This window comes from Osmerus eperlanus, chromosome 8 (assembly GCF_963692335.1).
Source record: "Osmerus eperlanus chromosome 8, fOsmEpe2.1, whole genome shotgun sequence".
Lineage (NCBI taxonomy): Eukaryota > Metazoa > Chordata > Actinopteri > Osmeriformes > Osmeridae > Osmerus > Osmerus eperlanus.
The window spans coordinates 5,641,612-5,661,675 of record NC_085025.1 but is presented as its reverse complement, the minus strand read 5'-3'; the positions used below and the strand labels follow the sequence as shown (position 1 = coordinate 5,661,675).

The 20,064-nt window shown below is 40.9% G+C and overlaps 3 protein-coding genes across 8 annotated transcripts; 2 read left to right on the top strand and 1 right to left on the bottom strand.

The window, feature by feature from the left end:
• Positions 1-148: 148 nt before the first annotated feature.
• pla2g7 (phospholipase A2, group VII (platelet-activating factor acetylhydrolase, plasma)) lies at positions 149-6,659 on the top strand. 2 transcript variants are annotated; one of them, XM_062466898.1, is made up of 11 exons: positions 149-555; positions 870-994; positions 1,212-1,362; positions 1,491-1,584; positions 1,788-1,856; positions 2,418-2,586; positions 2,963-3,076; positions 3,277-3,371; positions 3,496-3,666; positions 4,218-4,366; positions 5,124-6,659. In XM_062466898.1, the coding sequence occupies exons 1-11, from the start codon at positions 492-494 to the stop codon at positions 5,222-5,224; spliced, it is 1,302 nt and encodes a 433-aa protein (XP_062322882.1). In that variant the 5' UTR covers positions 149-491; the 3' UTR covers positions 5,225-6,659. The 2 variants fall into 2 exon arrangements, with proteins under 2 accessions (XP_062322882.1, XP_062322884.1); XM_062466900.1 differs by having other exon boundaries at positions 154-570.
• tdrd6 (tudor domain containing 6) lies at positions 6,386-17,314 on the bottom strand. 5 transcript variants are annotated; one of them, XM_062466890.1, is made up of 15 exons: positions 16,939-17,314; positions 9,543-15,456; positions 9,316-9,461; positions 9,157-9,234; positions 9,011-9,074; positions 8,834-8,910; positions 8,636-8,710; positions 8,484-8,535; positions 8,291-8,358; positions 8,160-8,208; positions 7,718-7,878; positions 7,437-7,482; positions 7,185-7,240; positions 7,061-7,109; positions 6,386-6,888 (listed from the first exon to the last, which is right to left on the bottom strand). In XM_062466890.1, the coding sequence occupies exons 2-15, from the start codon at positions 15,379-15,381 to the stop codon at positions 6,773-6,775; spliced, it is 6,876 nt and encodes a 2,291-aa protein (XP_062322874.1). In that variant the 5' UTR covers positions 15,382-15,456; positions 16,939-17,314; the 3' UTR covers positions 6,386-6,772. The 5 variants fall into 5 exon arrangements, with proteins under 5 accessions (XP_062322874.1, XP_062322877.1, XP_062322878.1 ...); XM_062466893.1 differs by having other exon boundaries at positions 7,718-7,842; XM_062466894.1 differs by having other exon boundaries at positions 7,718-7,824.
• A 637-nt stretch (positions 17,315-17,951) lies between these two features.
• sf3b6 (splicing factor 3b, subunit 6) lies at positions 17,952-19,720 on the top strand. Its single transcript, XM_062466903.1, has 4 exons — positions 17,952-18,089; positions 18,464-18,582; positions 18,777-18,915; positions 19,273-19,720. Exons 1-4 carry the CDS (start codon positions 18,060-18,062, stop codon positions 19,360-19,362), a joined length of 378 nt encoding a protein of 125 aa, XP_062322887.1. The 5' UTR covers positions 17,952-18,059; the 3' UTR covers positions 19,363-19,720.
• Positions 19,721-20,064: the final 344 nt, after the last annotated feature.

Sequence of the window (20,064 nt, the reverse complement as noted above, 5' to 3'; positions counted from 1 at the left end):
GTCATTTTTACATATACTGCCCCCTACAGCATTGGAATACAACATGTTCACATGTCAAAGTAGATTTAGTGAAAATAAAGAAGACAGTTGGTTTGAGCTATATAGACATCAACATGTTTTGCTATTATTTTTCCAACATGCATTACTTTATAGCAGCGGCCGACCCAGACTGCAGCAGCCGACCACAAGACAAATCAACAAAGGCACGTGGCCACTGACAGGCAGACCCTACCCTGCCTAGCTAACGTCATGACATTACCAGCTATTTTGTTTGTGGGTTATTTGTTCTGTCGGAGCGATATTACAGCATCCTTGGTTCTACCTAACAGGAAGGATCTATGCCAGCTACCTGCCAAGCCACTCCCGCATAAGATTGGCCAAATGTTGCGAAACACCCGTTGTGCCACTCTATAGGGGGTTGTCTTGTTTTTTAGAAGGCGTTAGCTAACCAGGATAGCTAACAGGTAGCTAAGCTACACCTACAGAAGTTCATGTTCGTTAATGGAGGACTCATACAATCGGTAGCAAAGAAGTTTTACGAGTGGTCAAGGACAGGTATGGATCGCTAGTGTGTATGATAGTTACTTCGTGATTCGTTAACGTCGTATCATTAGCTAGTTCACTTGAGGTGATTTCGAGACAGTGATGGCTTTAGCTAGCTTCGCTTCAGATATGACTTAATACTACTGAGATGACACTTTAACTGACAGATCGTACAACTACAGTACTGTAACTACAGGAAGCAGGTTACTTTTCCTGACTTGCTAATAACATTTAAGATTGTGACACATTTGTCATGGCACTAAAAGTTAGGGACTGCTAGAAGATATCCTCTCAATTGACAATCCCATATCGTCTCCCTTTCACAGATCACAGGTGTAAACTAAGTTTATTAGCAATGGGAAATACCTGCAGCAATAACCTGGGAATCCCCCGAGCGAAAGGGCCTAATCCAGTTGGATGCACTGATTTCATGATGGATCACACTGTGCAGGTAACACATTGTTTTATGTTGTTTACAAGTGACAATGTTCAGAGAAAAGATAAGTAGCCTACTCTTGCCTAACATAATGTCAGCGCAGTAAGACCCATCCTTGGCAGCCACTATGTAGCTACATTGCCGGTTTATGAATCAGATGAAGACAAACAGCCTAATAATTAACAGATGAAATGCGTCAATCTAAAATTAAATAATCAACTGTTGTCGATAGGGCACGTTTTTTCGTCTGTATTATCCCTGTGTCGAGACAGAGAATCCAGACACGCCTGACTGGATCCCAAGACACGAGTATTTCGATGGGCTGGCGGACTTCATGAAAATCAATAGAACCATAAGTGACAGGATTTTCAATTACCTCTTTGGTAAAACATTTGTTTATAAACTTTTGCCATATTTCTTATATAAATATATATATATATATATTATATTATCTTTTTTTTTTACCGATTTGAGAGTTTCATTGACAAACTCATTTTGATTTATTCGAAAGGTTCCTACAAAATACCTGCAGCCTTGAATGCTCCATTTAAGTCAAATGAGAAATGCCCAGTAGTAGTCTTTTCCCATGGCCTCGGAGCTTTCAGGTACATTTACATATCTATTTAATCGTTTTTTTGCAACACAATGTACGCACACACTTTATATCGGTTATTCTCCAATTTGTAATCATGTAATCGTTGCCTTGCTATAGCTATAGCTTCAGTACCAGACACGTCTTATCATTATTGCAAATAGTACATTCAGAAGGCTGCAATTACATGAGCTTTGTCTGTTTTCTGCGTTACAGAACCTTATATTCAGCCATATGTGCCGAATTGGCGTCCCATGGATTCATAGTGGCATCCGTGGAGCACAGGTAGGCTGTTGTCCTTTGTCTCTGCTACCCGTCACCTCTTCATTCAAGGCTATTTCACAATACAATACATTGGTATGAGCCTATTAAACAGACATGGAAGAGATTGCATTAGACGGTCGGTGTACTCATGTTAACAATAACAAAACATTTACAATAGGTACACCCCTCCCTTCCCCACAGGACGTTTATTGTTTATTTTAGGCTATGGGTGGAAAGGTTGCATGGACAATGGTACATACCAAGTCATCACATTTTTACCGGTATGGACTACAGAGACCATGTAGCAATGACCTGCATGGGGGATGGTAGTCCAGCCTAAAGCCGCACACTATAGTTTAGGTTAAGCCTCATCTTGCTCCAGTTTGACCCAGTTCAACATAAAAATATAAAATAAAACATTTAAGCATGTGCGTATTTTTCATGTCTTTCATTCTTGTCCCAAGAATTTCAGTGCCCAGTCTAACCTTGTGTTGTTCTGTGCACCTGCCAATAAAAAACTTGAAAACAAATATGAAGGCATACAGGTATAGAGGTGTGTTTTGTCATCTTGTTTTAATCAAGGGATGAATCAGCGTCCGCTACATACTTCTACCATGAGAAGCCTGATTCTGATAAGGGCAAGACTTCTCCGAAAGGCCCTCCACACATGCCTGAGAACCTGGTGGAGGAGTGGATGTACTACAGATCCCTGAAGCCTGGGGAGTTGGAATTCCCTCTCAGGAATAAACAGGTTCATCAAATCAAACTTTTTGCTTCACATACGATAGATAGTACTCCACCTAGCCCAACCTAAACCCTCAAGAGCATGATTCGTATTGTAAAGTATTCAGCTTGTCTTGATTATGAATAACGGATTGATTTATCTGATAATTTATCCACACTTGGACATTTACTTCTAAAGTAGTCCAGTCAAACTTGTCTCCAAAGAGGCGTACAGGAGGGAATTTGAACCTTGGACATCTTGGTCTTTAATTGAAATGCTCTACCACTGAGCTCATACACATCCCTGTATCTCAGCCTGAAGAGTTTGTTGATATTCTGAAAAATACATAAAATTCATAAACAATCACCTGGCCTGATTTTTTTTCTTCATTATTTTCTTTCAGGTGAAACATCGTGCAGAGGAATGCATCCAGGCATTAGACAGACTTATTGAAATTCACTCAGGAAACTCAGTGGAGAACGTGCTGCAGACAGAGTTCGACTGGACAACTTTAGAGGTAAACCTCGAGTGTCATGAATCGGTTGGTCCTTACAGATTCCAAAATGTGTCAGCATAAGTTCTTGCAATCATCAGCATAGTTGTGTTGAAACCTCATGAACTACTTCCTCCAGTGTGAAGTTAGTTTTGTTTGTCCTGACCAACTGACTTCCTCCTCTTTTCCACCTCCCTCTCTTCTCTTCCCCTCCTCTCCCTCAGAACTCCATGGACCTCTGTCGGATAGCAGTGATGGGGCATTCTTTTGGGGGAGCAACTGTAGTTGAAGCTCTTTGCAAGGGGGATGTCAAATTCAGGTATGTTTAAGTGGAAACATTAGGCTTGCTGTGTATAGGGTCTGTGCACGGTCAGTCCATGGACATTGTTCAACTAAACATACCACATATCTTGCTCTTAATATTTGCCCTTTGACCTGTGCAGGTGCGGAATTGCTTTGGATGCGTGGATGTTTCCCCTGGATGATGAGATCTACCCCAGAGTGAAGCAGCCCATCTTCTTCATAAACTCTGAGAAGTTCCAGTGGGCGGGTAACATCAGCCGAATGAGAAAGCTGGACTCTGCTGTCATTCAGAGGAAAATGATTACTATAAGGTAGCATACTCATACTGTACATGGTACGGCACACTGTCCAAAACATACTGACAATTCTCTCCAACGGACCAAGCCCATTGGAGAAAAGAAAAACGTTGTTTTCATGCCAGCAAGGCTTGAACTGGTTGAAGGAATGAAAACGAAAACCAGAAACTATATTTCGCTAAAAACGAAACCTTATATGATTTAACCTTTTAAATGTCGATATGAACCTCACAAAAGTTTGATGTGCTGCTACGATGTAAAGACAACTTCTTGGAAATGGCTTGCTCCAGTTACACAGAAAAGCCTAAATGTAGGAGTTTGGCCTACAAGTTTCGATTCGTGGGTCAAGGACAGGCCTCTGTTTTTCTTGGTTACTCGAGCATGCAGATCCCTCTCCCGTTTATTCACTGAGCAACCAAGTTAGAATGGCACCTTTATTGGCTTAGGATCATGATATTAACACAATTTAGAAATCATTTAAGAAAGTCATTTATTTTAATACATATATTTTTTGTAAATGTCTATCATGTTTGCTTTTGGATCACATCTCTATGCTTCCTCTGCAGGGGGACAGTCCATCAGAGCTTCCCAGATTTCACCTTTCTAACAGGAAACTGGATCGGAAAGATCCTTAAACTGAAAGGAGAGATCGACCCCCTGATTGCCATGGACCTCTGTAACAAAGCCTGTCTAGCCTTCCTGCAAAGACACTTGGGTGAGAAGGAAGCAGAGATGGCAAAAGTACACACATCCTTCACTCAAGCAGAAGTACAGATACTCATGTTTAATAAGACTCTGGTCTTATTAAGTTGAAGTAGTGACTACACCTTTTCACTCATTAAAGTAGATAAGTGTGGGCTCTGACATATACTAAAGTAAAAAGTAGCAATTACTACACCTGTTTTGGTATCATGCAGGAAACTGGACCTCACATCATATTAATACAAAAATGACACTTTAGACAGGAAATCCTTTTTGATGACGACAATTTAGAACATCTCCCTCATATATGGCCATGGGTGATCAGGAATGTCTCTATTCTAAGTCATGTCAAACTTCCCCCCACACACACACACACACAGTGAAAGGAGATAACAGAAACCTAAAACAGAGTAGAGTAAAGCAGAGTACAGTAGTCCTCATAAAGTACTCATCAATGACATAAACTTGTTTAGGAAAAATATGGAAAATATTTTCAGCCTTTCAAAACAATTTTTTGGAAAATATTTGTTAGACCATTAGAGCCTTTTTTCTAAACTTTGAAAATATATATTTTAACCTTTAGAAACGTAAAAAAAAACATCCTGTCGCCCATCAAATATTTTGTCATTTGGATAAAAGCATCTGTTCAATTAAAAAGTACATTTGGTTAATAAAGCAAAACCTGTCTGTCACCAGACATATAATTTGATTAGAAACAGGATTACTCATGTCAGCAAATGCTGATTATCAAAAACGGAATTGTTTTGCAGGTCTTCAGAAAGACTTCAACCAGTGGGATCATCTAATTGATGGGAAGGATGAGAACCTCATACCAGGAACCAACATCACTCTGCTCCAGTCTTCCATCTGACCCACCCTACCTTTACTCATCAACCAGTGGGATTAGTTGTCAGTGGAGGTTTATTAGCAAGTCAATACAAGCTCACTCACTCACTTTACCTGCGTGCCACTCTCAGCCTTGTATGATGTGAGTGATGGACGGTCCAATGTAAAACAATCATTCAAAAACTTTTGTTAATTTGAACCATGCCTGGGCAAGTAACTTCTTGGGAGAAATGTTTTTCTGATTAGGATGAGTTTGATTCCTAGGATGTGTTTATATACATAGATGTATACAATACATACAAATACTTGATTGTATGCATCAGTTGTCATCGTCTTTGAACATATTTTAGCTTGTGTTCTTTTAACATGTTAACTATGGTTGCAGTGTGATTGTAGATAATTGCCCAAGGCACCTGGATGATTTATACATTTTGTAGATTGTGAATATGACCTCATATTGTTTAACTAATATGTATTTATCAAGCATGATTGCACAGATTACTTAATTACAAGACGATGAATTGATAGACAAACCAAACATTTTTAAACACTAAAGGTTTGTTGAGCAATGACTGAAAAGTTGTTTCTTGAAGATTACTAGCTCCATACATCATCTGCCTTAAAGAACCATGTCCCTGGCTGGATCAAAATGTAACATTTTCTACCCATCTTTTACATGTTTTTCAATCCATCATGCTGTCTGAAATGTACTTTGTACACCACTGTACTGCAATAACTTGTATATGTATACACCAAACCAAAATAAAAGTACTTATTAAATAACTACACTGTTACAGCAGTTTTAGGCTCAGCAGATTCCTGAGATTCCTGTATTATTATGCCATGCCATTTCTGTACTTTCAATATTTCTCCAACTTTTAGGTGACTGAAACTCACCCTACTTTAACATCCTAAAAAAACACTTAATATGAGAAAAGAAAACTTGAGAAACAATGGGCCTGGAGAAATGACGATGTAGTAATGGTTTCACTTGCCTAACCTCTGAGCTACTTTTCAGTTTCAACTAGAATGAGTCAGTTTTGAAACATCAGGATATTTATTGTTTAAACAAATGACTTAGATGACACTGCACATTTATTTATTTATTTATCAGCAGACATATATATATCTGTCTGCTGAAACAAACACTTTCGTGTTTCACTTCAGATGTGAACAGAAACTTAATTCAGTTAAATGTGCATTCAACAGCAATGAAACATTAACAATTGTACAAAATAAATGTCTAACTTAGTTTAAACAGACGCAATGTTGCAGATTCTACTCAAACAAAAGCTGTTAAAAGTGGGGACAAAGGTTTTCCCAATAACTTTCCCACTTGTTAGTATAACTTTACTGATGGTATCAACACAAATCAACATGAGTGAGGCATAAGGCCAATCCACCTGGAAAATAAATGTGTTTAAATGAAGTAACTGCAATGAAACAAATTGCTCATCTCTTTAAAGAATGTTCTGCTACAGCCGTGTATGATGACAGAAAGCAGCTTAATGAACTGGCAAACCCAACTTGAAAATCTCCACACAAAAAAAAAATCTGATGAGAAGTCCATTCTTTAGTCCCTCAACTGCTGATTGGCAGGGAGAGTCTCACTCACAAAGATAACACTGTCCTCGTCAGAGCAGTCCTCAACTTTCAAGGTGAGGTGGGTCACAGAGTTCATCTGATGCTCTGAACACACATTAGAAAGAGAGAACTAACTACCTTACAATGCAGTTACATTGGTTCAATCCAACTCTTAACAAGATTTTAAACTGATTGTGAACCAAAAGATCTACAAATTACCAAGAAGTCACTCATCTAATGCACATGAATGTTGTGATAGACCGACAAGATCACTCACCAAAAGCATCAAGATTGGAAGCCTTCACATAATCAGCTACCACAATATCCTTTTAAAAGACAACAGTATTGTTAGAATAATTGTGACATAATACTGAACTAGTAACCGATATGTTTGCATTTACCCCATCCTGTGAGACAGCACTGGCCACAACTTCTGCCTCGGTCCCTTCTTCAAACTCTTTCAGCGCAAATGTTGAAGACAGTAAATAAACCATTAGCAGATGGCAAATCAGACTTTTTCCAATACAGAATATAGTACTTAGGGTTAAGCAAACAGGTTAAGATTGATCTTGAAGAAGGCCAATAAATAAAAAAAGAGATTAACAGACTGACATTCCAAGCAGGTCCAGTCTTGTCACAAGTTACATACATACCGTATCTACATTGTTCAGGACAAGAGGCTTCTGAAACAAGGACATCCTGAAGAACAACAGAAAAAAGCCAAGTTTCGATTTTAAACTTTTTTTGTGGTAAATGAAGTCATGGTTTCGTAAACTCGATTCCCGGCCGTGCCAAATGACGTTGTGTCCTTGGGCAAGGCACTTCACCCTACTTGCCTCGGGGGGAATGTCCCTGTACTTACTGTAAGTCGCTCTGGATAAGAGCGTCTGCTAAATGACTAAATGTAAATGTAAACTCTAAATAGTTCTGTTACCTTGTCTTCTTGGATGATAACCCTGGACTCGTTCTCCACATCAGCGGACACAGCCGCTTTCGTCTCGGACACAGCCGCTTCCGTCTCGGACACGGGTGTATCGTAAGCTGATATTGAAAAGTCAACTTCATGTTGTTTTGTTACTCTTCGCATTGGATTCTCTAAATGGCACATATACACACTAGGGCTGCACCAAACTTCTGCCGCCAAAAATGTTGGTGGAAAATCGCATTTTCAGTCTGATAAGGACACTCGTTTCAGCAGAAACCTCAAGAAGGTTTACTGTGTCAATTTAAAAAGTCTTATATTCATACAATTATACAAATCACCTTTTAAAATAGTTTTTTGTTTCAATTTTTGGTTTATTCTCATACATCCCTAATATACATATAGCTAAATAGATCTGCAAGTGTGACACATATTTCACATCCAAACTGAGTACCTGTATTTGGTTCAGAAGAAAGCTGCACCTCTTTTACATCCACCCTCAACTATAACAAAAAATAAAGCAATGATATGTAGGACAGATGTGTTAAATCAATCGAAACTGTGTGACCGCCATCAATACTTTACCTTGTCCTGTGCAGGGATACAGGATAGGGCATCCGCTGTGGTCGCATCTGAACTCTCAACTCTCTCCTCTGCACATAGGTATGAAAATGTACACATTCAAATGTGACATTTTTAACACACCACAGGTCATGAAGATAGGAAGGGTCAACATATCTGCAGAGTTGTATTTCAGAGGTTAATGAAGAGCACCTACCACAACAGTCCTCCAATGGTGCCGAAGGAGAGAGATCGAAAATGTCCCGGACCTGGGATGAGTCAGAATTGTTGTGTTTCTAAAAGTAGCATATAATGCAAATGTATGTAAATTGACAATATGTGTATAGTTCAAATCTAAAGGGACGCTACACTGCACAGTTGATCTGGGTCTTCAGGTGGCACCTCAACCGCTTGGTCTGGACCAACCACCTCATCCAAAACAGCCTGAGGGAAACAAAATGTATTTCATTAATCTCTCACAATCAAGCATACAATGTTGAGTCAGGTACCCAACATCTTGACACTGAATGTTTAAAAAACTAAATTACAAATTATTAAATACTTAACCAATTTCTCTGAAGTTGTATTGTTGGGGTCATCTCCTGAGATTGTGTTGTCGCTGTCGTCAGTATCCTCATCCAAGTCTGGTAAATATCAACATATAAAACAAAGAAACTCAACTGAATTCATTCTTGCACTGACAAATCTTACAAAGACATGAAATCCCCAAGTTGACCAACTCACAATACTGGGACCCTTCATTTGACGAGGCAGTGTCAAACTGATGTTCACTCTCGTCCGGTTCACTCTGTAAACATTCACAATATGGATGAATGAGCTTAAGGTTGGCAAACATATTTAAAAACCTATTTCAATGCTGCAATACACACTTGCTCAGACTCTGAAGACGTGCATAAGATATTCTGTGGATCTACCACCATTTCAGAATCATGCTCAACCAGAAGAACCTAAAATAAAATAAAAATTCATAATTAATTGTCACTACAATTTATGTAAATAAATCAGAAATAATTAGGGCATCATCTTACCTTGACTGAGTCTTCAAAGACTTTCAAAACCTTTACTTTGCACCAGGTCTTCCTGGCTATGGACCAGATTACATAATTGGATCCAACAGCAATGTTCTCCCCGGCCCTCTGAAGTCGACCAAACTCTGAAAGACAATTGACCCAACCTAACAACATTTAGTCATGTGCATCAATTCAGGTGTCATAAGCACTTGAAATGTGATTATAATTTTAAGGGTGTCACTCACCAGTCTCAAGAACAGTGTCAGAGATGCTCTCTTCATTCAGGTCTATGGACTCAAGTTCTTTGCGCAGATTTTTGAGCTCTTCAGATGTGACGCAAGAGTCCTTATCTTTGCTTTTAAGATCCTCTGGGGCAGTGTGACTGGGCTCTGGGCTCTCCAAGGTGTTCTCTACATGCAGTTTGAAGACGTCTGTGTACATATTATCTTGGCTCTGGTCACCATGTGGCAAAGTTGTCTCTTTAGGGACCTCTTCTAATAACCGGGCAGATTCTGAGTCAACCACACTTGAGGCTTGGTCCAACAATAAAACCTGCAACCTATCTTGATCCACACAGTCTTCTTTGAGCACGTTCTGGTTGGCAACCAAGGCCAGTGTAAGTTTATCACCACTGGAAACACAACTGTCTGACAAACAATCCGTCTGTTCTGCTTCATTGAGTTGCTCTTTACATATCTCAATCACGGTTACCGTCTTTGTATCATCTTCCACCATGTTGGATAACGCTGCAGGCAAATCTGTCCTCTCTTCAACTGTCTGCAGTACTTCAAACTCCTCCTTCTCAGTTGGTTCTCTGTCTTTATCCAGGAGGTCTGTGGTTGACTCAGTCTCATCTTTCTGGCCAATGTCAAAATCTGTATTTTCAAGTGTGCTCTTCAAGTATGGGTCCTCGTCAGCATGCTTCTGACTTGTACCTGGAAAGATTGTTGGACAATCCTTGTGGCCCTCATGGAACCCATCGTCAAGTTCTTCTTGAACTGTACTTGGAACTAAAGTGTCAAATGTTTGTTTTGTGGTGGTTTTAGATGGTTCTTGTGGACAGGGATCCATCACAGCTGTTTGTTCCCCAATCTGCACTGATTCACATGGCAATGATGGATTGGCACATGGAGTTGACTCGCCAGTGCTATCTGGTTCGTCCACTGTATAGCTCTTCCAGTAAGCCTTCATCACCTCATTTACCACTTGGCCTTCAAGTTCCACGTGGACAAAACATGTAGTCCGGCCCGCTTCATCACTGGACACTGTCAAAAAAGTCAGGTGAAGAGGCTTGTCCGTTATCAGCTCTGACAACTGGTCTGCTGCCTTGTCATCCCAGGTGCCTTGAGATGCATCAAACCCTTCGAGCTGGCAGAGGAAAGCTTGTGGAGGAATGTTTAACAGCAGAGGAGGCAATGCTCGTACATCTTTTATGTTAACTCGGGACTCATTTCCATAATCAATAAAGAGAATGGACAGGTAATCTCCTTCTATGCTTCTGACTTCTGCACGATACAACTGCTCGTCATCTGTAAAAATAGCAATGCATGGACTTCCAGTGGAAAGGGTGTCAATCTCAACTGGTTTGCACTGCACCTCACTGCCAGCTTCACTGACCATTTTTGTGATCTTGTCAAGTTCATCTGAATTAGCCGACTGACACCAGAAAGACTGAGGGCCAATGATGGTTGAGACATAGGCTTCCATGGTCTGTCCAACTGCAATGTCTGCTTTGCAAAAACACACAGATTCATTGTTGTTCAATGGGAATTTCTCTGGTGCCAACTCTTGTACAGAACAGCTTTTTGGGGGATTTTCTTTTACTTGACTGGGTCCCATGGAGCTCTCTGGTGTCGCATCAGATAAGGTTCCTGGATGTTTAAGAGGGATGCCACATGTGACCTGTCTGCCACTGTCCCAAAGGCTGACTTCCCACACAGATCCAGACTGTTTCACAAACTTGCATTTCAGCTCTTTATCACCGCCTGCTCCAATTTCTTCTTTGAATTTGGACAAGATTTCTTGGTTCAGTTCATCTTTTTCATCCTGAGCTGGTGTTCCACTTAGCAGGCAGTGAATGCTAAACCTGGGACATTCTATGGAACATGTGTCTAGTCTACACATCTTGGAGACTAAAGTAGTGGCTGTGTTCCCGAAGTCTATGAACTCCACAGAAGCTGTCCCACTCCTTGATACCTCCTGTACCACCGCACGGTACCATGAGGAATCATCTGGAAACACTGCTTTGACCAAGTCACCTTGATGCAAGTCTCTGACATCTACAGTCTCAGTCATCTGTTGTTCTTCATTGAGTTTTTCTACAAAGGAAAATATGTCATCTTCCTCCTTGGTCAACTGTACAAAGAAGCTCCACGGGCTGTTGCAGTGCGAAATAAAGACATCTGTCTCCAAACCAGCCTCGATGCATTTTGAGGGCAAGTCTGATAACTTTGGTAGAGTTTGCACTTTGGCTTTTGGCGCTACATAGTTAGTCTGTTGAGCTGGGCTGAGAGGTGACTTGGGAGTTGGGAAACGCTTTGTCTCGATCTGGGGAACGGTTTTCATCTCAATGACACCGACTTCTCTTAGCTCTGCACCATTTCGGACATTCCCATTCCTGACAGTCGTCTGCCTCTGATGTGGTGTTGTGTAGGGTGCTTGATAGGGAATCCTTCTCTTTTTAGGGATTTCTTCTGCTGGTCCAGCTGCTTTAGGAGCACAACACTGGTTGGTGACCTTTTCATTGTGTCCCTGGTTTTCAATCCTGTGCTCTTTGATGCGAAGTTTCTCCTTAGTCTTGGCATTAACTTGTGTTTTCCCATCATAAAGCTCAACAAGCAGTTTTCCACTTGGCTCTTTTGCCACCACAAGAGCCCTGCATGTACAGTCTGTCATGTGAGTTTCAAACCAGCTGTTGACCTCATCGGAAACCTCACCTTGGATATCCGACAGCCCACATTCCACAGCTTGCACAGGGACGGACATGATCTCACTAGCTTCAATAGGGATCGGAAGCAAGTTCGATTTGTCCACTTTAATGGTGTCTCCGTAATCCACAAAGTGAACAAGGACAGTGGGCTGTGTAGCCTTGATCTGTCCTCTGTACCATTGTCCATCTGTATACTTGGCAAAGCAAACTGTTCCGAATGTTTGGGGGCAGTTTGAACTCTCCAGCTGATGACACATGGTATTGACACTCTCCGCCAGTCCTTCGATGATTGTGGCATTCCTTTTTAGCTGGCAGTAGAAGTGATTAACACTTTTCACACTAGTCACTGTCACCAACTCCTCCGTTCCTGTTTTGATGCCGTGGGTGGAGTAGTAGTACGTGTCCAACCTGAAAGGGGAAGGAGGTGCTTTCTTAGACGGAGCACGGTTGGCAAGTCCTTTCTGAACCATTAGGCTGCAGACACTCACAAAGGGTGTTTCCAGATCCACCACGTTAAAGACCACTTTTTGGGCATCAAACATGACTGCATAGATGGTGCACTTCAGTGCCACGTGGTTGTCTGCTGCAGTATCAACAAAGTCCTGAAACTGGGCGATGGCATCTTCGGTCCATTCGACAGTATTATGGGAAGTGGGGTGAATGAGGTTGTACAGGCTGCATCGGAAAGCTTGACCTCGGAGTTTCAGGAAGGAAGGGTTTATATTTCTCAAGTCTTGAATGGAGACAGTCTTAGTTTGACCATAGTCTATAAACAGTACATCGACATGAGGTGTAGCATGCTTTTGGATGACCAAGGCCCTGTACCACATTCCATTGCCTGGGTGACGGGCGACACAAGCCGTCTCCACAGGGGGCAGAAACTGGCTGTCTGTGTAGAAGTTTTGGATGTCTTGCATGAGCAGTTTAAGGTGGCCCATATTCTTTGTCAGTTGACACCAAAAGTCATTTGGACTTTCAATGAAGGACACGTTGACTTCAAATGAGCTTCCTATTGGGAATAAATGCTCCTTGAAGGCAGTTCTGCTTTCTTTTCCAGTTGAATCCTCAGTGGATAAAGCTGTGAAACTTGTCTTGTATGCATCATATGGAATGTCTCCTGGGTTCAGTGCCGTGGGGAGAGCGGTAGGCCCACTGACAACTTTTGATGTTGTTTTCTCATCCTGTACTGCATATCCAGCTGTGCACATCAGCTTGCTGAGATCGCTCTCTCCATCACTTGATGAATTTGTAAGATTAACAACATAACCGCCATCCCATTTGGCAGTTATATGGATGTCAACAATCTTGTCTACCACTACTGTTGTGAAAAAGTCAGAGGCATCTTGACTCCATTTTTGATCTTTTGGTCTGATGCCTGCTAGGCTACATTTCAAGGCGAGCGGAGGTAACTCTTTCAAACAGTCCGGAAGCACCCGGAGATTGCCACACTCAACAATCTCTGTGTTTCCATAGTCAACAAAAAATACCTCACACTGGTGGCCAGTGATGCCAGACACAGTTGCTCTGTAAAAAGCATCATCTTCAGACTTGGCGGCACAATAAAGACCGACTGTTGGATGTTTGATCATGTCTGCACCCTCTGGGTTGCTGTACATGTCAGACAAGTCATTCATCAGCTGATCAAACTCGACAGCATACCTCTGTGTTTGAATCCAGAACTCTGATGGGTTGCTCACATGCTGCACCACTGCCACATGGGAGGACTGGAGCTGGAGATCTTCTGCTGTGAACTTCACCCGTGTTTCAGTGGCATCGCCACTGGGAGGACTTACTCGAGTTTCCATTCCACCGAGGTGTTTAGGTTTTGGTGCAAGTTTGCTACACACAGCATAATCTCCATGAGATCCGTCACACTCAAGAATACATTTCTCCTTAGAGCCAAACATTGTGTTGATGCACATGTTTTCATCTCCGTAGAGTGTCACATAGTGCACGCCCTCAGAGAGACTCTGGTACTCAAATTTGGCAATCACAGTCCTGTTCAGGAGAAGGGTTTTAAGATAATCGATCTGAGGGACTGTCCATCCGACTCCTTTGTCAATAATGCCATGGAGGGAACAGACGTATGTCACAACAGGCATCCTGAAAAACTCTGCAGCCAGGAATCGAATGTTTTCCATTTGAACAAACTGTTTCTTCCCGTTATCCACCTGCAGTACCTCCACTACACTGTTGGCTGGGAAGAGCTGCTGTAGAACCGACCTGTACCACTTCCCGTCACTTCCTCGTGAGGCACATGGGGAGCCAAGGGTTTGAGGTCTGCTGAGGCCTGTTTGAACTCGGCCCTCGTAGTACTGGGTGATCTGCTCTGTTAGCTTCCTCAGCTCTTGCGAGAAGACCTTAAGCTGACAGAAAAGACGCAGGGGGTTTGTGACTTCGGTGATGATAACGGTCTCCACGGTTTCCGTTTGAAGCTCAGGATACATGTACTGTTGTTGCTTTTCCATCAGTTCGTGTCGGTCCAGCGGATCATTTTTCATTGACATCTGCTGAGGTTTGTTTGACGTAGCTGCTCCACTGTGTGCCTGCAATGACCTTGAAACAAAAAGCCTGAATCTTTCAGTTGGAAGCTTCTTGGCGAATCCCATTTCGTACATCTGCCTGGATATGCTGGGGATATCCAGGAGGAAGGTTCTGTGGGGCACCAGGACATCTTGGATAGAAGCAGTGGCTTGTTGTCCACAGAGAGATTTCAGGAACTCCAATGCCACTGGAGACCACCTGTTTTCTGTAGACAGCGGTAACACGTTGGAGAGAACACAGAATTCGACCTCTGGTGGTAGACGAAAGAACTCACTGTGACCCCATGCCAACATGCCAGTGGTGGCACTTAAGCTTCTGCCCTCATCAATGAGAAACACATTGTAGTTGGAGCCATTTTTGGATACTATGCGTGCCCGGTACCATGTTTCAAATACACTGACCAAGCACTGGTCCCCTGGATTTCCCTCCAGCTCCCGAAAGGCTTCTCTGGGACACTGAATGTCTTTTCGTAAACATTGATGGGCGATTTTCCTCTCTTGATCAAAGTTACACCAAAACTCTACGAGAACACAGAGAGGATTCAAATTCACTCTCTTGATGAGAACTGATACATTTGAACCAGGTGTTGGGAGTTCAGGAATTGAACACATCTTGATTCGTTTAAACAATACGGCCTTCCATCAATTCTCAGTTCCCATAGCACACTGCTTTAATGCCAGACTAATCTGTAAAACAAAAATAAAACACCCATATAGGAAACAATCACTTCAATGTTATCACCACAGTAGGTTCTAATATTGTACTGTTAATGTAATATACTGAAATTAAGTTTGACACCAGTGTTTGCCTACCCAAATCAATTATGGTCTACCGTATAGGCTACATAATATTATTTAAGAAATATAAACTTAACTGAATACTGACTATCAGAGGCTACACTCAAAACATCATGACTATGAATTTTATTCTGATATAGAATTGAGTTACAACACTGACCAATGAATTGGAAAAACCAAGTGTGAAAAAATTACAATATAAAGTATTGTAACAGTATGGATTAATGTGGATAATGGATAATGTTATTTGCCACTCGACAATGTTTGCTATGTAGGAATGTATTACATGCGGGGTTGTTTCACAATCTTTCACAAGTGTTTTTTTAATTATCATTTTTAACAAAAATTGTTTACTCTTTTTAATTCCTTCAATTAGATTAGACCAACAGACTCAAACTAATCTGTTTGGAAGAGGATTAAGTTCATTTCGTTCACTTTAATTCAAGACTCAAAAATAACGTATCGTTAGCGAACGAGGTTACTTCCAAGAAGTGGTAAGGCAAAACCAAACCGTCTGGCTAAATGTGTATAAATTAACTGGGTGTAATTGCCAGAAAACGCCAAGTATGGACAAACAAAATAATTTAGCTTTAGTCACAGGGCTGCCAACTCACGCATACGTCGTGAGACACGCATTTCAACCAGTTCACACTTCTCGCGCCACACTTTGTATTTCTCACGCTGAGAAGGCAACGCCAACCAAGTACTTCTTCTACTAACGTTGTAAACAGTAATGGACGAGGCGCAAATCAGATAGATACACTGAGTGAAGCAACATAGACGCGTGAACACCCCTGAAAGCTCGTCTCGGGATGTGGGGGGGCTGCAAACACACGTGAAATGTCGTCCCGGGGGGGTGCTGCTTTGCATGCAGCAATATTTTGTTTGGCCCCACCAAATCTCACTCCAAGGTTTTTGAAAAATTGGCAGCCCTGTAATTGAGTTATATTGCCAAAAACAGCATTCGAACTAGAGACTTTGCTGGGATTTACCACCAGTCCTGATAACCACGAGCTACGTTGTTTCTCAATGGTTTGAAAGTGTGATTGCATATATTCCTCTTTACGCCGTTTGTTGGGTGGTTAAGTGATGAATAGTGACTAGCTAAATATCTGAAGCCAATTATGTGACACATATTTTAATCCACTCGACAATCACATTATAAACCATATCTGCCTGACCTTCGGTCTGGTTTGCTAGTCTAACCAGAAAGAAAAAGCGATAAGAGCTAACTGTAACTTAGTTAGCTAACTCTGTATTGTTAGCTTGCTTGCACTAGCTAGCTACTGCAGTAAGCTATTTCTGTGATGCATAACGAGGCTAAAGTAAAAACATAAATTTGGCTAGTAGAAGTTAGCTATATTTACTCACCTCGGTTCCTCTTAAGTGGTCCAATTCTGAAATAATTACTGATCGACGAAGTTTTCCGAGATTTTGGTCCGTCCCCACGCTGGATTTGACAGCTAGCTTGCCATCTCGTTCCAATGAGATTCCACAATTGCTAGTAGCTGGCACAGACCCTCTTAGCCGTTGCGCCACGGCGGGAGTTTAATTGCCCAATTAATCTAACTAGAGAAAGTATTTAAAGTTTGTGCGGTGGATTCTTAAACAAATACCCACACTTATTAACCGGCAACGTATTCACAAATTTAACTGAAAGTGAAACAGTATGTTGGCTGGCTTTTTCTGCACGATGTGTGTTTGTCACGTTTGGCTGTAAATTAAATTCAATCGGGGTTTTTTCCCTCTCATCCGGGGCACAGGATGGCTGACCTTTCAGTCAGTTCAATAATTTCGCATCCGATTAAGAATCCAACAATTAAAATGCTTTATTATTGGTTTTCAAACCCCAAATCAGAAAACAAAAAACGGGCTGTTTTTTGTTGTTTTGATTTTGTTGTTAAGTTATAAATAGAACATGAGAAAATTTGATATTTTCTGTCTTTGATTTTGACATTTAACGTTTGTCAATGTCATCCGATTTGAAGATACATTCCATTCCATCTTTTCGGCGAAAACTCACTATGATAATCATGTGTTTTATTGTTTTGATGTTGCGTGAGACAAGAATAGTCTAGTAACAGTTTCTGACATTGAAAAACGTAAATTTAGGCCTACATTCTATAATCCTATATCTATGGTGTGACTAGAGGGATGGGCTCCAGTGCCCTGTTTGAACACTTTAGAGACGTGTTTATTATGGTCACTTCTCTACCTCTTATTTATGCTGATTATTTGTTAGTGCTTTACATAGAAAAGATGCTTTCGTCTTGGTAAGTTTTTCAAGAAGGGCAAAAGCAAAGCGAATGAAAATAGAAACGGAGCCATACACTTTCAAGGGCTCGGGGCTCTGTCTCTAACCAGGCGTGTAGCAGTTCCGTCTATAAACGGATGTAGGTCATTGACTACGTCAGTATACTGCGCCTATCAAACAGATCACAAAAACATTTTTCAAGGCCTTTTGTGGCGTGATAGTTTGAGTATATCTAGTCATGGCTATGCAAGCAGCAAAACGAGCAAACGTAAGTTAATATATTAGTTGAACATTAGTATATTAGCTGATTATTCGATGTTCGAGCAAACGAAATGGCTTAGCCCCATACTAATAATATGCTCACAAGCTAGCTAGTAGCACGTTAGTAAGTTAGTGTTACGGGGGCAAAGCCATACAGGCTAGCTTCCTTTACTAATGTAATCTAATCACAGATCCAAATGAAATGGAACACAAAATATTTCAAAACTACTGAATGGAAATGTTGTGCTGTACTATAATTGACGAATCATTTATGAGGAAATCTTTATTTGTGGGTGTTGCTCCATGTATTAACAGCTAGCTAGCATAGCTAGCTACAGACTTTAGTACAGTACCAACATTGGATGTTTCCTGTCTCCACAGATACGATTACCTCCAGAAGTTAACAGAATCCTGTACATAAGAAACCTGCCATACAAGATCACAGCTGAAGAGATGTACGACATCTTTGGAAAATATGGACCAATTCGTCAGATTCGAGTGTATGTATATTTGTAAAGTTAAAATACACGTGGTATTGAACTGTGGTCAATACTTATCAATTATATTGCATTGTCTGATACTGCGGACCTAATAAATTGATTGAAATAGAAAACTAAAGCACATACAAGCAGATTCATATTTTTTCTGTTTCCCTACAGAAATGTCTTCTTAAATGTAATGTTATGTTTTCCAGGGGGAATACACCAGAATCAAGAGGCACAGCATATGTCGTCTATGAAGACATATTTGATGCCAAGAACGCGTGTGATCACTTGTCAGGATTCAACGTCTGCAACAGATACTTGGTGGTTTTGTACTACAACGCTAACCGGGTAATTATCACTTATCAGTTTTTCATAACTTTAGTTGCAATGTGGGTATTTGTCCTACTTCATCCCAAAGGTTGTCAATGTCATATTACATTTACATTTAGTCATTTAGCAGACGCTCTTACCCAGAGCAACTTACAGTAAGTACAGGGACATTCCCCTGAGGCAAGTAGGGTGAAGTGCCTTGCCCAAGAACACAACGTCCTTTGGCATAGCCGGGGAATCAAACCAACAACCTTCTGATTAATAGCCCGACTCCCTAACCGCTCAGCCATCTGACCCCCTATATGTAGTTATCTGTTCTATATAATGTATAAGATTGATGTAAGTAACACACAAATATCTTTTGAACTGTTGCAGGCTTTCCAGAAAATGGACACAAAGAAGAAGGAGGAGCAGTTGAAGCTGCTGAAAGAGAAATATGGCATCAACACAGACCCACCAAAGTAGCTACCTTGAAAACTTTTCATCCCTCTTTGATAAGAAAAAAACAATTACACACATGTACAAATTCACACATCAATTATTACTTACACACTCAAGAACATTGTCCTTGTCACAAGGTACAGTAAACACATGTTGCACACTCATCATTAGTGAACATCTTTGCATTTACCAATTTTTTGCTTTTGGATCAATTTTTGTCATGAAGGTAATTATTGATAATTATCCTGTGGGGAATTCCCATTGAACCTCTTTTTTATTTTAATGCATTCTGGTAGATTTGTATTACTTAGTCCTGTTTTATTGTGTTGTTTAGATTTTTTTGTGTAATAAAATGTCATTTTATTAAAACCTCTGACCATAATACTTGCATAAATACAGTTCATGTTACATGACCACGATTCATGTGCATGTTACAAGCACATGAATCGTAGTCATGTCCAAGTCAGACACTTGCTAAAAGTCACTGCAAAATACTCACACATTTTGAAGGTGTCAGCAACGTTTAGTGGTAGCATGCAGTGCAGCAGTAATTTTACACTTCTGACTGGAACGTTATTTACCACATACAGGTAAATATTTCCTTCCTTTACATTTGTTGACGTTGTTAGTAATGTACCATTGGCTAAAGTAGAGCTTGTGCCTCTCCACATAGTGTGTTTAGCCATGTCACATCAGAAGTTAAGCCAAATGTCAAGAGGCATGCAA

What these genes read in the sequence shown, in the direction of transcription:
- pla2g7 (XM_062466898.1), top strand. Translation starts at nt 492, where the DNA reads ATGTTCGTTAATGGAGGACTCATACAATCGGTAGCAAAGAAGTTTTAC. An exon ending in TTACGAGTGGTCAAGGACAG is followed by an intron (nt 556 to 869) that starts GTATGGATCGCT and finishes TCCCTTTCACAG; the next exon opens with ATCACAGGTGTAAACTAAGT. An exon ending in GTGGCATCCGTGGAGCACAG is followed by an intron (nt 1,857 to 2,417) that starts GTAGGCTGTTGT and finishes GTTTTAATCAAG; the next exon opens with GGATGAATCAGCGTCCGCTA.
- tdrd6 (XM_062466890.1), bottom strand. Translation starts at nt 15,381, where the DNA reads ATGTGTTCAATTCCTGAACTCCCAACACCTGGTTCAAATGTATCAGTT. An exon ending in ACCATTGGAGGACTGTTGTG is followed by an intron (nt 8,359 to 8,483) that starts GTAGGTGCTCTT and finishes ACCTATGTGCAG; the next exon opens with AGGAGAGAGTTGAGAGTTCA. An exon ending in TTCTTCTGAACCAAATACAG is followed by an intron (nt 7,879 to 8,159) that starts GTACTCAGTTTG and finishes TGTGCCATTTAG; the next exon opens with AGAATCCAATGCGAAGAGTA.
- sf3b6 (XM_062466903.1), top strand. Translation starts at nt 18,060, where the DNA reads ATGGCTATGCAAGCAGCAAAACGAGCAAAC. An exon ending in CCAATTCGTCAGATTCGAGT is followed by an intron (nt 18,583 to 18,776) that starts GTATGTATATTT and finishes TATGTTTTCCAG; the next exon opens with GGGGAATACACCAGAATCAA. An exon ending in TGTACTACAACGCTAACCGG is followed by an intron (nt 18,916 to 19,272) that starts GTAATTATCACT and finishes GAACTGTTGCAG; the next exon opens with GCTTTCCAGAAAATGGACAC.